The sequence below is a fragment of the Natrix helvetica genome (assembly GCF_964273705.1).
Source record: "Natrix helvetica genome assembly, chromosome: 15".
Lineage (NCBI taxonomy): Eukaryota > Metazoa > Chordata > Lepidosauria > Squamata > Natricidae > Natrix > Natrix helvetica.
In genome coordinates, this window is record NC_138565.1 from 8,266,917 (window position 1) to 8,280,718 (window position 13,802).

General features: G+C 43.8%; 1 protein-coding gene across 1 annotated transcript in view; it reads right to left on the bottom strand.

The window, feature by feature from the left end:
- Positions 1 to 13,802, bottom strand: part of GPSM1 (G protein signaling modulator 1) — an 86,485-nt gene that overhangs the window by 44,904 nt on the left and 27,779 nt on the right. Inside the window, exon 9 of the mRNA XM_081967621.1 lies at positions 9,399 to 9,522. Within this exon, the coding sequence (XP_081823747.1) occupies positions 9,399 to 9,522 (124 nt within the window). The remainder of the gene's footprint in view (positions 1 to 9,398; positions 9,523 to 13,802) is intronic.

The window sequence follows — 13,802 nt, forward strand, 5'->3', positions numbered from 1 at the left end:
CGTATAAGGAAAAATATGTTCTACAGGTGGCACATCCCACCCACAAGATTAGCCAAAATTAACATAAACTTATCGCCGCGATGTGGGAAATATAACGCTGCACTAGGGACCTTCTATCATATGTGGTGGGAGTGCACAAAAGCGAGGGCTTTTTGGCACCAGATAAGAAAGTATTTGGAAGAGATGCTAAATCAAAGGATGGAGTTGAGGCCAGAATTATTTATTTATTTATTTTGATTTCTAGACCGCCCCCTCTCCCCGAAGGGACTCGTGGCGGTGTACAGGTACCAAATTAAAAACCTTGCAAATAATCATAAATATAGTTGAAATCGAATTAAACTGTACAAATTTATAAAAATTAAAAACTTAGCCTAAGACCAAAATTTAAAAATACAGACTGAGGTGGGAGAGCTGGAATTAGGCCAAGCCGGCTAGATTAAACAGGTGGGTTTTAAGCTTCTTACGGAAGGAGCGGAGGTCCATGGTTGTTCTAATATCAGGGGGAAGGTCATTCCAGAGGGTCGGGCCCATCACAGAGAAGGCCCTTCCCCTGGGCATCGCCCGCTGGCACAGCCTAGTGGACGGCACCCGGAGGAGTCCCTCTCTGTGTGAGCGAATCGATTTCCACTAGGGATCACAAAAGAAAAATATGACAAAGGCGGATTACTGTACATTTAATGCTGCCTATATTAACGGCAGCAAGACTGGTTTTTGCACAAAAATGGAAAAACAAAGAGACTTCCTCGGAACAAGAAATAATAAATAAGATACTGACGTGCGCAGAAATGGGGAGACTGACTCTAGATCTCAAAGACAAGAATGAGACGGAATATCACGAAATCTGGGACAAATGATACTGATGGTTAGAGACGAGGGAAAAAAAGCCGGGACAGAAAAACACAGTCATGTTAAGAATTGGAAAATATGGTATGAAGAATGTATGATAGGTAGGAATGGAATATGTATTTGTATGGTTAGCAATTATATAAAAGAAAGGATCAACGGATAGGCAATCTGAACTGACTACACACATACCTATGTAATGGATATAAAGTGTAATTGTTATAAGATCCAAGCACTATAAAGAAATGTTTGTGCCAGAAATGTCGCATCATGTCCAATGTTTTTAATGTTTAAATCTAATAAAAAACTTTAAAAAAACAAAAAAACAACAAAGAAAGATATTTTTTTAATATCTGGAGAAGAACTAGATGTAGCAGCCCACTACATATTCAGAAGTTGTGGGGGCTTCATCCCTGGAGGCTTCTGAGTAGAGACTGGACTGCCCTCTGTCAGAAATGGTGTAGGGTCTCCTGCTTGAGCAGGGGGTTGGTCTAGATGACCTACAAGGTCCCTTCCAACTCTGGTATTCTACATACCTTGGGCAACGGATCTCAACTTTCGAGAACGACCTCCCCCTATGCCCGAAGAGAAAAGTTTTCGATCTGTGTGTGCTACCTGCTCTCACATGTGCAATACAATAGCAGAGTTGGAAGGGACCTTGTAGGTCATCTAGTCCAACCCCCCACCCAAGCAAGAGACCCTGCATCATTTCTGATAGATGGCAGTCCAGTCTCTTCTTGAAAGTCTCCAGGGATGAACCTCCGAAGGCAACTTCTGTTCCATGCTCTCACTGTCAGGAAATCTATCCTTTAAAGAGATGCCATCCAAAGAATCAAATGGATTGAAATGGAAACGGGCTGGTCACATAGCAAGAAGAACTGGTGGCAGTCGTAAAATGGATCCCACTTGATAAAAAAAAAACATCCACGAAAGAGACCTCCAACAAGACGGATCGATGAAATCAGCAAATATAGCAGGCCCAATTGGCAAAAGAAAGCTCAGGACCGTATGGGTTGGAAATCTGCATCCTAAAGTAGATAGACTGGCTAGATTGATAAGATTTTCTCAGGTCTCCAAAGCACCTGAGGGTAGAACAAGAAGCAATGGATGGAAACTAATCAAGCAGAGAATCAACCTAGAACTAAGGAGAAATCTCCTGGCAGTGAGAACAATTAATCAATGGAACAACTTGCCTCCGGAAGTTGTGAATGCTCCAACACTGGATGTTTTTAAGAAGATACCGGATAACCATTTGTCTGAAATTGTATAGGGTTTCTTGCCTAAGCAGGGGGTTGGACTAGAAGACCTCCAATGTCCCTTCCAACTCTGTCTATTGTATTCTGTTCTGTTCTGTTCTATTCTATCCTATTCTATTCTATTCCAATATCTAATCTAATCTATTCTTTTCTATTCATTCCAATATCTATTCTATTCATTCCAATATCTATTCTGTTCTATTTTCTATTCTACTTTCTATTCTATTCTGCTCTTTTCTTTTCTATTCTATTTTCTATTCTATTTTCTATTCTATTTTCTATTCTATTTTCTATTCTATTTTCTATTCTATTTTCTATTCTATTTTCTATTCTATTTTCTATTCCATTTTCTATTCTATTTTCCAGTCTATTTTCTGTTCTGTTCTATTCTATTCCTTTTTACTTCGCCCAAGAAAGTTTTCCAAAATTCCCTATCTGCCACCTTGTCTTACTCTTTGAGTCAGAGTGAAGACATCGGCCCCTTCTTATCGGGGCAGGTTAGGGGGGGAAGCGCAAGTTTTCAAGTGAGAGAATTTTGATAGAGGGTAAAAGTCCCGGATTTATTTCCCCAAACTTTTAGATCAACTCTACCAACTCTTCCCAGCATTCCTCCTGCTGGGGGGAAAAAAAGAAAGGGGAGAGAAATGCTTATATTATTCGTCATTCATTTAAATTCTCTCCGAGTAGGAAGCGCATAGATGGGGCCCTTAGAAAAGATCTATGGCAATTCTCACTGGCTCAAAGCCACTTTCATTCATGACACAAAGGCTCCCTGCTTGCCAGCTGCCTCCACTTTCCTTCCCCCTCCCCTTAATTCCAATTCAGGAATGCAACTTCTCCCAAAGAGTGATAAAGACCCCCCCTCCTCCTCCCCTAATGATGCTGACCTTCAGCTGCACAAAATGCAGGCGTAGGATTGGCTGCATTCATGCAACACAATAGACAAAAGATTGTGTACATTGTGGTTGTGCCCAAGGCAAACGGCTGCCTTCGCCACAAGGGGCGAACCAGAGCATCATTTTAAAACCATAACCCAGGTCAAGATGGCTTGGACAGAGGAAAGCCAGAGGTCTGCATTATGGCTTGTTAGCCCAGGTTTTCAAATCTGCTGAAACAACCAGGGTGAAAATGATAATGTCATGATTTACTATTTCAAAATAAATAAATAAAGGTTTTTTGCAAAGTAAAAACAATACAGATTTAAAGTTTTTTTTTAAACCCCACTTTATTAAATTAATTAACCACCAGGATGTTCTTTGGCATCAGTGTTCCCTCCCTAGAATTTTAAAACGGAAAGGGACCGCCAAAGATTCTAGTCCATCTAGTTACTCAAACTTGGCAACTTGAAGATGCATCAATTCCAGAACTCCCCCAGCCAGCATGCATTGCCAGGTTTAAGAAACCCCTGTGGCTGAGTGTTTTGGGTTAAAGCCAAGTTTGAGAAACACTTGATCGAGTCCTACTCATTTATAAATTAAATTTTAATCAAGGAGTCCAAGAAACGTAATAAGTAAAACCGCTGCAGGAGACAGGAAAGCCAGCAATGCCATCCATGAGAGGTGGCTGCTATCTTTTTTTTTCAAGAGGGAGGGGGAAGGGAGAGAGAGAGGAAGGGAAGGAGGGAAAGGAAGAAGGGAGGGAGAGAGGAAGGGAAGGGAAGAGAGGAAAGGAGGGATTCTGAGAGACAGAGAGGGATGGAGGATGGAAGGGAGGGAGGGAGAGAGAAAGAAAGGAAAGAAGGAAAGAAAGAGAAAGAGAAAAAGAGAAAAAAAGAAAGAGAAAGAAAGAAAGAAAAAAGGATGAAAGGAAAGGAAGGAAGGAAGGAAGGAAGGAAGAGGAAGGAAGGAAGGAAAGAAAGAGAAAGAAAGAAAGAGAGGGAGAAAGAAAAGGGAAGGAAAGAGAAAGAAAAAAGAAAAAAGGAAGGAAGAGGAAGGAAGGAAGGAAAGAGAGAGAGAGAAAGAAAAAGGAAGGAAGGAAAGAAAGAGAGAAAGAAAGAAAGAAAGAAAGAAAGAAAGAAGAAGGATGGAAGGAAAGGAAGGAAGGAAGAGGAAGGAAGGAAAGAAAGAAAGAAAGAGAAAGAAAGAGAGAAAGAGAGGGAGAAAGAAAAGGGAAGGAAAGAGAAAGAAAAAAGAAAAAAGGAAGGAAGAGGAAGGAAGGAAGGAAGGAAAGAGAGAGAGAGAAAGAAAAAGGAAGGAAGGAAAGAAAGAAAGAGAAAGAAAGAAAGAAAGAAAGAAAGAAAAAAGAAGGATGGAAGGAAAGGAAGGAAGGAAGAGGAAGGAAGGAAAGAAAGAAAGAGAAAGAAAGAAAGAAAGAGAGGGAGAAAGAAAAGGGAAGGAAAGAGAAAGAACAAAGAAAAAAAGGAAGGAAGAAGAAGGAAGGAAGGAAAGAGAGAGAGAAAGAAAAAGGAAAGAAAGAAAGAAAGAAAGAAAGAAAGAAAGAAAGAAAGAAAAAAGTATGGAAGGAAAGGAAGGAAGGAAGGAAGAGGAAGGAAGGAAAGAAAGAAAGAGAAAGAAAGAAAGAAAGAGAGGGAGAAAGAAAAGGGAAGGAAAGAGAAAGAACAAAGAAAAAAGGAAGGAAGAGGAAGGAAGGAAGGAAAGAGAGAGAAAGAAAGAAAAAGGAAGGAAGGAAAGAAAGAGGAAGGAAGGAAGGAAGATCTCAAACTAGACAAATGGAAGCTTCTTTTATAAGGCAATGAAATTTGCAAGAAATGGCAAAGTAAATTTGATCACACCATTATCCGGAAATCACCTTATTTGGTCCTATAAGAGCTTGATTTAGTGCTTGTCCCCCCCCCCCTTATGTAAAGCAGGTGCTAAGACTTGAGCTACAAAAAGGCTCCATCTTTCTTTACCCAGATCTCCAAACTTATGGGAACCGTGTCCTATGTGGGATCCCTCTAGAATGTACGAGTGGGAGCTTGCATCTGGAATTGCGCAGCTCATCTTTATAGGGAGCATCAATCCCCCTCCCTTCACATGGACGGATGCCCCCAACACCTTTTCTCCTATTTTCTCCACACTTTTGAAACTTCTTCTCCAGAGTCTTGAAATAAACGAAAAGATTAAAAACAAGAGACGCGGCAACAAATCCCAGCCGATTCTAAGCGAAGTGCCAATTATGTCCGACGGAGAAGCTCAACAACCGTAATTAAAGCAGCTCAGGCGCGCCTTTCGGCAGGGAGGAAGGGAAGGAGAGAAGGAGCCTGTCTTGCTGTCAGAAAAAAAACCCACAGCTTAAATTCTTTGCCGGAACGGTTGCCTCTCGCAGTCAACGGCCTCCCCCGAGATTGACACCCAGAAGGTCAGGCCAAGAAAAGTGGCTGCCAAAGCAGACGCAGAGTTGAGAAAACGAGAAAAACAACTTCTGCAAGCTGCTAAAATACACATTGCTCATTTCGGCTCACTCGGGCGCAAAAGAGGGTGAGACTCTGGAAAGAGTGAACCAAGAGGATGAGGGGACTGGAGGCTCAAACAGACGATGAACGGTTGCAGGAACTGGGCATGGCTGGTCTAGTGAAGAGAAGGACCAGGGGAGACAGGATAGCAGTCCTCCAATACTTGAGGGGCTGCCCCAGAGAGGAGAGGGTCAAGCTATTCTCCAAAGCATCCGAAGGCCAGACAAGGAATAATGGACGGAAACTGATCCAGGAGAGATTCAACCCGGAAATAAGGAGGCATTTCCTGGTTAATTGTCCTCGCTATCAGGAAGTTTCTCCTTAATTCCACGTTGCTTCTCTCCTTGATTAGTTTCCACTCATTGCTTCTTGTCCTGCGCTCAAGTTGACTTGGAGAATAGCTTGACTCCCTCTTCTTGACTCCAAGGCACCTGAGGGTAGAACAAGAAGTAATGGGTGGAAACTAATCAAGGAGAGAAGCAACTTAGAACTGAGGAGAAACTTCCTGACACTTAGAACAATTAATCAGTGGAACAGAATTTGCCTCCAGAAGTTGTGAATGCCCCAACACTGGAAGTCTTTAAGAAGATGTTGGACAGCCATCTGTCTGAAACGGTATAGGGTTTCCTGCCTAGGCAGGGGGTTGGACTAGAAGACCTCCAAGGTCCCTACTATTGTATTGTATTGTATTCTTTGGGGCAGCCCCTGAGATATTGGAACCCTGCTATCATGTCTCCCCTAGTCCTTCTTTTCCCTACACAAAACAAATCCAGTTTTCTCCTATTTTCTCCCTAACAACAATCCTGTGAGGTGACTCGAGCTGAGAAGCGAGAGATTGGACCAAAGTCACTCAGCTGGACTAGAACCCACGATCTCCTGCTTTTCTATAACCTGGTGCCTTAACCACTAAACTAAACTGGCTCTCATTTCTTAACCCAAACCAAGGGGGTGGACTGAATGGCCTCCGGAGAGCCATTCAACCAGCCTAGGATTTCTTGTTGCAAAACTGTTGGGTGCCAACCTTATTCCATTTACAATGGCAGCTTGGAGTACAGAACAGGCGTACGCTTTGAAGGAACCAAACACTCTTGTGATTGAACCACAAGCTGTCTAGGCAGGAGAAAGGGGTCCCATCACCCACCCACCCCTCATTTGGGTGCTGCCAGATTTGGACTTAACAGCGTTTTATAAACCAAGATGCAGGATGCACTGATTTTTAGCAAAGTCCGTTTGTCGAGAGAAAGGCAAGGGCAAAAAGCTACTTACGTTAACTTTCCTCCCCCGTCCGGAGCTGAACAGCGAAAGAAACGGGGACGGTTGATCCGGTTTAAGTCAAAAGCAAATTAAAAAAAAGGAACTAGAGAAGGAAAGGTATTCATGTCCTGAAGCTCTCCACGGCGGAGTTTGCTGGTCACCTTGGAGGTGTGCAAACAACCTAAAGTTTACTTTTGAGGCAGTTCGGAGCCAGCCCTCTGCAAACAGCTGAACCCCTTGGAGACCGGGGCATTTGGTGGCAACCCAGAGAAAGCAGCTCAATTTCAGAGTCCTACCAGGGGGTGATCAAATGGTCCAGTTGCCTAAGGAAAGATTTTGTGGGGTGGGGGTGGGGTTGGGGTTTTTTGATAGTCAGGGGGAAAAAATCTTGGATAATAGAGAAGAGTTTTCTTTTGCAATCAGAGTAAGGAGATAACTTTGCATTTGTTGAAAAGGAAAATGGCCCATTATTCTTTCTATTGCTTTTTATTCTTCCTCCCTGCACTTTTCTTCCTTTCTTGACTGTCTTTTCTTATTAGTTTGTATTACTTTTTATGCTCCTTATAAAGCTTTCAATAAGAGTGGGGCAGTGGCCCAGAGGTGGAGCTCTCGCCTCACCATCAGGAGGCTGTAAGTTCGATCCTAGGTAGAGGCAGATATTTCTCTCTCTGGGCACAATGCGAATAGATCTGCTGAACAAAGCGACAGGAAGGGCATCCGGTCATTAAAATGCTCTGCTAGCTCCATTCAGGTGCTCAGACTCCACTCGCAAGGGATTATGGGTTTGTTAAATGACGATGATGATGATGAGAAAGCTTTCAATAAAAAAAAATCTATTTAAAAATAAGAGAATTAGGATGAAATCTTTGAGAGCGAAGTTTGATTAGAATTGTATGTAGAGGTGACTTACGACCAGACGGCCCATCAGGGTTGAAAGTTCTGATGGTCGCAAAATGGATCGCCCACATCTGATCCAATTTCACAACCTTTTTTTATGACGGCTGTTTAAGCAAACTTAATGGTGTTAAGGGAACCAATGGTTCTCTAGGACCATGTTTTGACAAAGTGCCAGTTTTTGGCAAAACCATCGAACAGGGCCTGACTAGGAGTGTGTAAACAGCTATAAAAGGGAGAAGATTGTGAGCACCCAATATGCAATCACAAGACAGAGCATCAGTGTCACCGAAGAAGCACAGCGACACTCTCAAACAACTGAATACGTGCAAAGAAAGGATCGGGTCTCCCAGCTATAATCCTGTCCCTGTCCCTTAACAATAAAAAGAGCAACCAGACAAGACAAACACACTTGTTCTTTTTGGCCTCGACAAATCGGATTTTATACAATCACCACAGGGACAAATCAATTTTCTACAAGGAAAAAAAAAGGATGTGGAGGGAATGGAGATTTTGCAGTATCCTTCCCCCAGGAGTGGGGAGGGAATGGAGATTTTGCAGTATCCTTCCCCCAGGAGTGGGGAGGGAATGGGGATTTTGCAGTATCCTTCCCCCAGGAGTGGGGAGGGAATGGGGATTTTGCAGTATCCTTCCTCCAGGAGTGGGGAGGGAAGGGAGATTTTGCAGTATCCTTCCCCCAGGAGTGGGGAGGGAATGGAGATTTTGCAGTATCCTTCCCCCAGGAGTGGGGAGGGAATGGGGATTTTGCAGTATCCTTCCCCAGGAGTGGGGAGGGAATGGACATTTTGCAGTATCCTTCCTCCAGGAGTGGGGAGGGAATAGACATTTTGCAGTATCCTTCCTCCAGGAGTGGGGAGGGAAGGGAGATTTTGCAGTATCCTTCCCCCAGGAGTGGGGAGGGAAGGGAGATTTTGCAGTATCCTTCCCCCAGGAGTGGGGAGGGAATGGAGATTTTGCAGTATCCTTCCCTCTGGAGTGGCGAGGGAATGGGGATTTTGCAGTATCCTTCCCCAGGAGTGGGGAGGGAATGGACATTTTGCAGTATCCTTCCTCCAGGAGTGGCGAGGGAATGGGGATTTTGCAGTATCCTTCCCTGGAGTGGGAAGGGAATGGAGATTTTGCAGTATCCTTCCCCTGGAGTGGGAAGGGAATGGGGATTTTGCAGTATCCTTCCCCTGGAGTGGGGAGGGAATGGGGATTTTGCAGTATCCTTCCTCCAGGAGTGGCGAGGGAATGGGGATTTTGCAGTATCCTTCCCTGGAGTGGGAAGGGAATGGAGATTTTGCAGTATCCTTCCCCTGGAGTGGGAAGGGAATGGGGATTTTGCAGTATCCTTCCCCTGGAGTGGGAAGGGAATGGGGATTTTGCAGTATCCTTCCCCTGGAGTGGGAAGGGAATGGGGATTTTGCAGTATCCTTCCCCGGGAGTGGGGAGGGAATGGGGATTTTGCAGTATCCTTCCCCTGCCATGCCCACCAACCCACGCTCACAGAACTGGTGGTAAAAAAAATTTGAATTTCACCACTGCCAAGAGCACTGCGCACAGGGTCACATTTGCGAACCAGTAGGGAAGGGTTGTGAGTAACACTCCTGCTCTGAACATTCTTAGCCAGCTCACCGACAACTTTCCCCAGTTGGTTTCCTTCTTCCCAGTTTTGCTGTTCGCAAAGACCAAGACGAGGCAGAGAACAAATTGGAAGGACAGCAAGAAAAGATTCCTGGAAGAACGCGACTTACCTTGGAGTTCATATCCGGCAGAAGCCGAGGTATCAGGTCCCTCACTGCTTTGCTTCGAGCCCAACGCGGATCGCAGCTGATCAATGCTTGTGAACGCTGTCACCTCGCCAGCGGGGTCCCCAATCTGCAAAGAAGCAATGATTATTTGATTTTTTTTTTAAAAAACGGATGCCCGCTTCGACAGTAGCTTGCAAAAGTGAATTTCCAAAGCCCAAACCTCCTAAATGCCCGCCTTGCAAAGAAGCTGGTGAGCTAACCCATCCCTTTTATTTTCTATGGATGCCCCTTACATGCTTGCTGGGCATTTTCATTTTTATAAATTAAAATAGTTGAATGTAAGGTTGGAAGATATCTGACCACCCTGAAGCCATCTTGGAGCATCAGGGTTGCCACATTGGAGCTGAGGGATAGGGAGGGGGGGGGGCATTAGGGATAGCTAATTGCAGCCAAAATAAAATACTTCCTCTTGGGAACCAAGGACGTTCTCAGACCTGGTCCGAGGAAGGAGGAGAGATGTCACCAGGCAACCAGACAGTGCTTTGATTGGACCGTGTGACTGATTGTTTGGGGTTGAGGGAAAACTTTTACTGTTTATTGGGTGAAAAAAACGCGGGAAAACTTAGAGTCGGTTGTCACCATCCTGTACCAATATGACATTTATTTATTTATTTATTTATTTATTTATTTTATTTTATTTTATTAGATTTATAAGCCGCTCCGTCTCCTCGAAGGGACTCGGGGCGGTGTACAATCAACGATATATATTACATGTTGCATGGAGGAGGTATAAAAACTCATAACAACAATATTACATTTCATAAAATAATACAATAATAATAGGATTAAAATAACCTTAAAAAACTACCCTAAAATTTAAAAATTGCCAGGAGGATTAGAGAATAGAGTTCTAGTTAAGCCAGGCCGGCTAGTTGGAACAGGTGGGTCTTGAGTTTCTTGCGGAAGGAGCGGAGATCAGTGGTAGTCCTAATGTCAAGGGGGGGGGGAGGTCGTTCCAGAGGGCTGGGCCCATCACAGAGAAGGCCCTACTCCTGGGCATCGCCCGCTGGCACTGCTTAGTGGATGGCACCCGGAGGAGTCCCTCCCTGTGATATCCAATAAAACTATTCTTCAAGGAATCAATCTGCCTCGGAGTTTTGTTTTGCTTTTTGTAAAAAGTTTTATTTTTTTTTCCCTTTCCATATACATTCACAAATATACATTCTCATGAGTACTATTAATATTAGTTATCATCGCCTAGATATTATTGCAAGGAACTCTGTTGCTGCAGTTAGCTCCTTGCAGGACTTTTGCCTGGACTTTTCGGTGGATGAATGCCATTAATTCACAAGAGGTAAATAAAGAAGGGGGTTTTCTTTGCGAGAAGTCTGTTTTTTGCTTCTGTTAAGGCTAGATCATAACAGCCCTGGTCCTTCTCTTCACGAGGCTAGCCAGGCCTAGTAATGTTCTTTATGTTTTAGCCTCCAGTCCCCTCATCATCCTGGTTGCTCTTCTCTGCAACCTTTCTAATAATAATAATAATAATAAACTTTTATTTCTAGACCGCACCCTTTCCTAGGCAGGACTCGGGGCGGTGTACAGTCATGTTAAAACCATATACAAATACATAGACATGAACGTAGACGTAGACGTAGACATAGACGTAGACGGAGGAGGTAAAAAATATACTGTACAATTCTTAGTTAAAATACAAATACAATTAAAATTCCCTTTAAAAATTCCCCAATAAAATGTTTGCCAGGAGGTGGAAGATGGAACTATCAATCGGCTAAGCCAGCTAGTCGGAACAGGTGAGTCTTGAGCTTCTGTCGGAAGGAGCGGAGGTCATTAGTAGTTCTAATATCGGGAGGGAGGTCATTCCATTTCTAGAGTCTCAACCTCTTTTTTATAGTGTGGGGACCAAAACTGGATAAGTGTGGTCTTACTAAAGCTTTATGGAGTGGTATTAGTACCGCACGTGATCTTGATTGAATCCCTCTGCTATTGCAACTTAGCTATGCTAGTCTACCCATGCTGGGTCAAGTTTGTACAATCCTGTGCAGAGCAGGGAATCTTGACACAGACGGAACATCTGCCGCCTCCATACTTCCCCACCTCCCCCCAATTGGGAGACAACCTGTCGCTTCCCCCTCTTCTGAGTCAGTAATTAGGGGGACCCTCTTCCCACAATGCCAGCCGCCCCCCTGCCCAGAAACGTCCATTGTTCCCTTCCCATCTGGAGTTGAGTAATCAGCCCGTCACAGAGTGCAAAGCCCAAATTGCACCCCAGCAAATAATATTTATCTGGAGCAGCTGACAGTTTAATTCTAGGGAGAGAGAAGCAGGCGTAAAATGCCTTACCCTGAGATCCTGGCCCTCCAACTTCAAGGGCTGACTTCCCTGCCTCTGCTAGGCTGATTTAGTTTCCTTTTTTAGGATCTGTTTATCGCGTTTCTGACTTGTTTCTGGCGGGTACGCTGACTCCATCCAGAAATTAAAAACTTTGGACCAGACCATAAAACCATTTCCTACCGAAGCAACTTTGCAAGTAAAACCACGGTAAATTGTCATTGTCGTCAGCCATTGAGTGGCTGGGCAATTCTGGGAGTTGAACTCCACCTGTCTTAAAACAAGCAAGGTGTCAGTCATATTCCTTTCAGGAACTTTGGCCTGCCACACACTCTCATTATTTTTCTATGCTGCTTCCTTAGTGGGGTAATTGGGAGGGGGAAGAGTAAGGAGCAGAATTGTAGAATGTGTTGTTGTCAAAATAAAATATTCCTTTAATACAATACAATACAATAGTAGAGTTGGAAGGGACCTTGGAGGTCTTCTAGTCCAACCCCCTGCCTAGGCAGGAAACCCTATACCATTTCAGGCAAATGGCTATCCAACATCTTCTTAAAGACTTCCAGTGTTGGGGCATTCACAACTTCTGGAGGCAAACTGTTCCACTGATTAATTGTTCTAACTGTCAGGAAATTTCTCCTCAGTTCTAAGTTGTTTCTCTCCTTGATTAGTTTCCACCCATTGCTTCTTGTTCTACCCTCAGGTGCTTTGGAGAATAGTTTGACTCCCTCTTCTTTGTGGCAACCTCTGAGATATTGGAACACTGCTATCATGTCTCCCCTAGTCCTTCTTTCTCTTAAGCTAGACATACCCAGTTCCTGCAACCGTTCTTCATATGTTTTAGTCTCTAGTCCCCTAATCCTCTTTGTTGCTCTTCTCTGCACTCTTTCTAGAGTCTCCACATCTTTTTTACATCGTGGCGACCAGAACTGAATGCAGTATTCCAAGTGTGGCCTTACCAAGGCCTTATAAAGCGGCATCAACACTTCACGTGATCTTGATTCTATCCCTCTGTTGATGCAGCCTAGGACTGCGTTGGCTTTCTAGAAGCCCAAGGTCATCCTTTGTCTCCGCACCTCTGCACCTGACCGGAACTGGATGGGTGGAAATGCCAGCGTGGCAGAGGAAGATTGGACCATGGGATGGACTTCTGGGTGTGGGAGCAAGGATCCTGAACTTTCAACTGGGTGGAAAACCCAGGAAGCTTTCAGATTCGGGTTTTCCACATATTGTACCAACATGTCTCTCTTATTAAATTGGAACTTTAATGAAAGCTATTGTCTTGAACTCTGATTAAATTCTGATATTTGGAACGCTGACACAAGGTTGAGAAACACTGTTCTACACCATCAAAAACTTTTGTTTAGTCAATGAAGCACACCTAGAAGTCTTTTTGGGCATTCCTTAGCTTTTTCCACCATCCAACGTAGATTGGTGTTCCTCTTCCTTTCCAAAATCCTGCTTGTAGATCAAGCAGTTTCTTATTGGCAGATGGGTTCAAATGTGAACTTCCAGAGGATTTTCCCAGGCTTCCTTAGAAAGCAAGAAGCAAAGTCCTGGTCCCAACAAAACCCCTTTTATTTACACGACTGTGAATTCCTTTCATTCACAGTCAGCTAAGCTTTAGCAAACAGTCTTTCAGAGGAATGTTTATCCACACGCACCTTATCTCATTTGAAGCGCTGCCAGATAACTAGTTTCCAAACACAGGCCAAAGCAAAACTTGGCACAGAGGCTCTTACAATCACAAACAGAACTTTCCAAACCGAAGGAACAAATTGTTTCCTGCAAAAGCCCCCTCTGTCACTGCGTTTTATTTTGGTTCGCCAGCTGTACCTGCATTCTGACTTATATGGTAGACTGAACTGTTTCTTAGCTGTGCTGAGATTTACTGCGCATGCCACAGTTCTTATCTGACAATGATTTACTGCGCATGCACTTTCACATTTTTTCTTAACTTTCACTTCTGATCTTTTGTTCGCCTGCCAGGGGGGGTAGGCATATAGCTCCTTGCCAAGATGTAATTAATTCAGTTAGCAAGTTTGTATTTTTACTTTC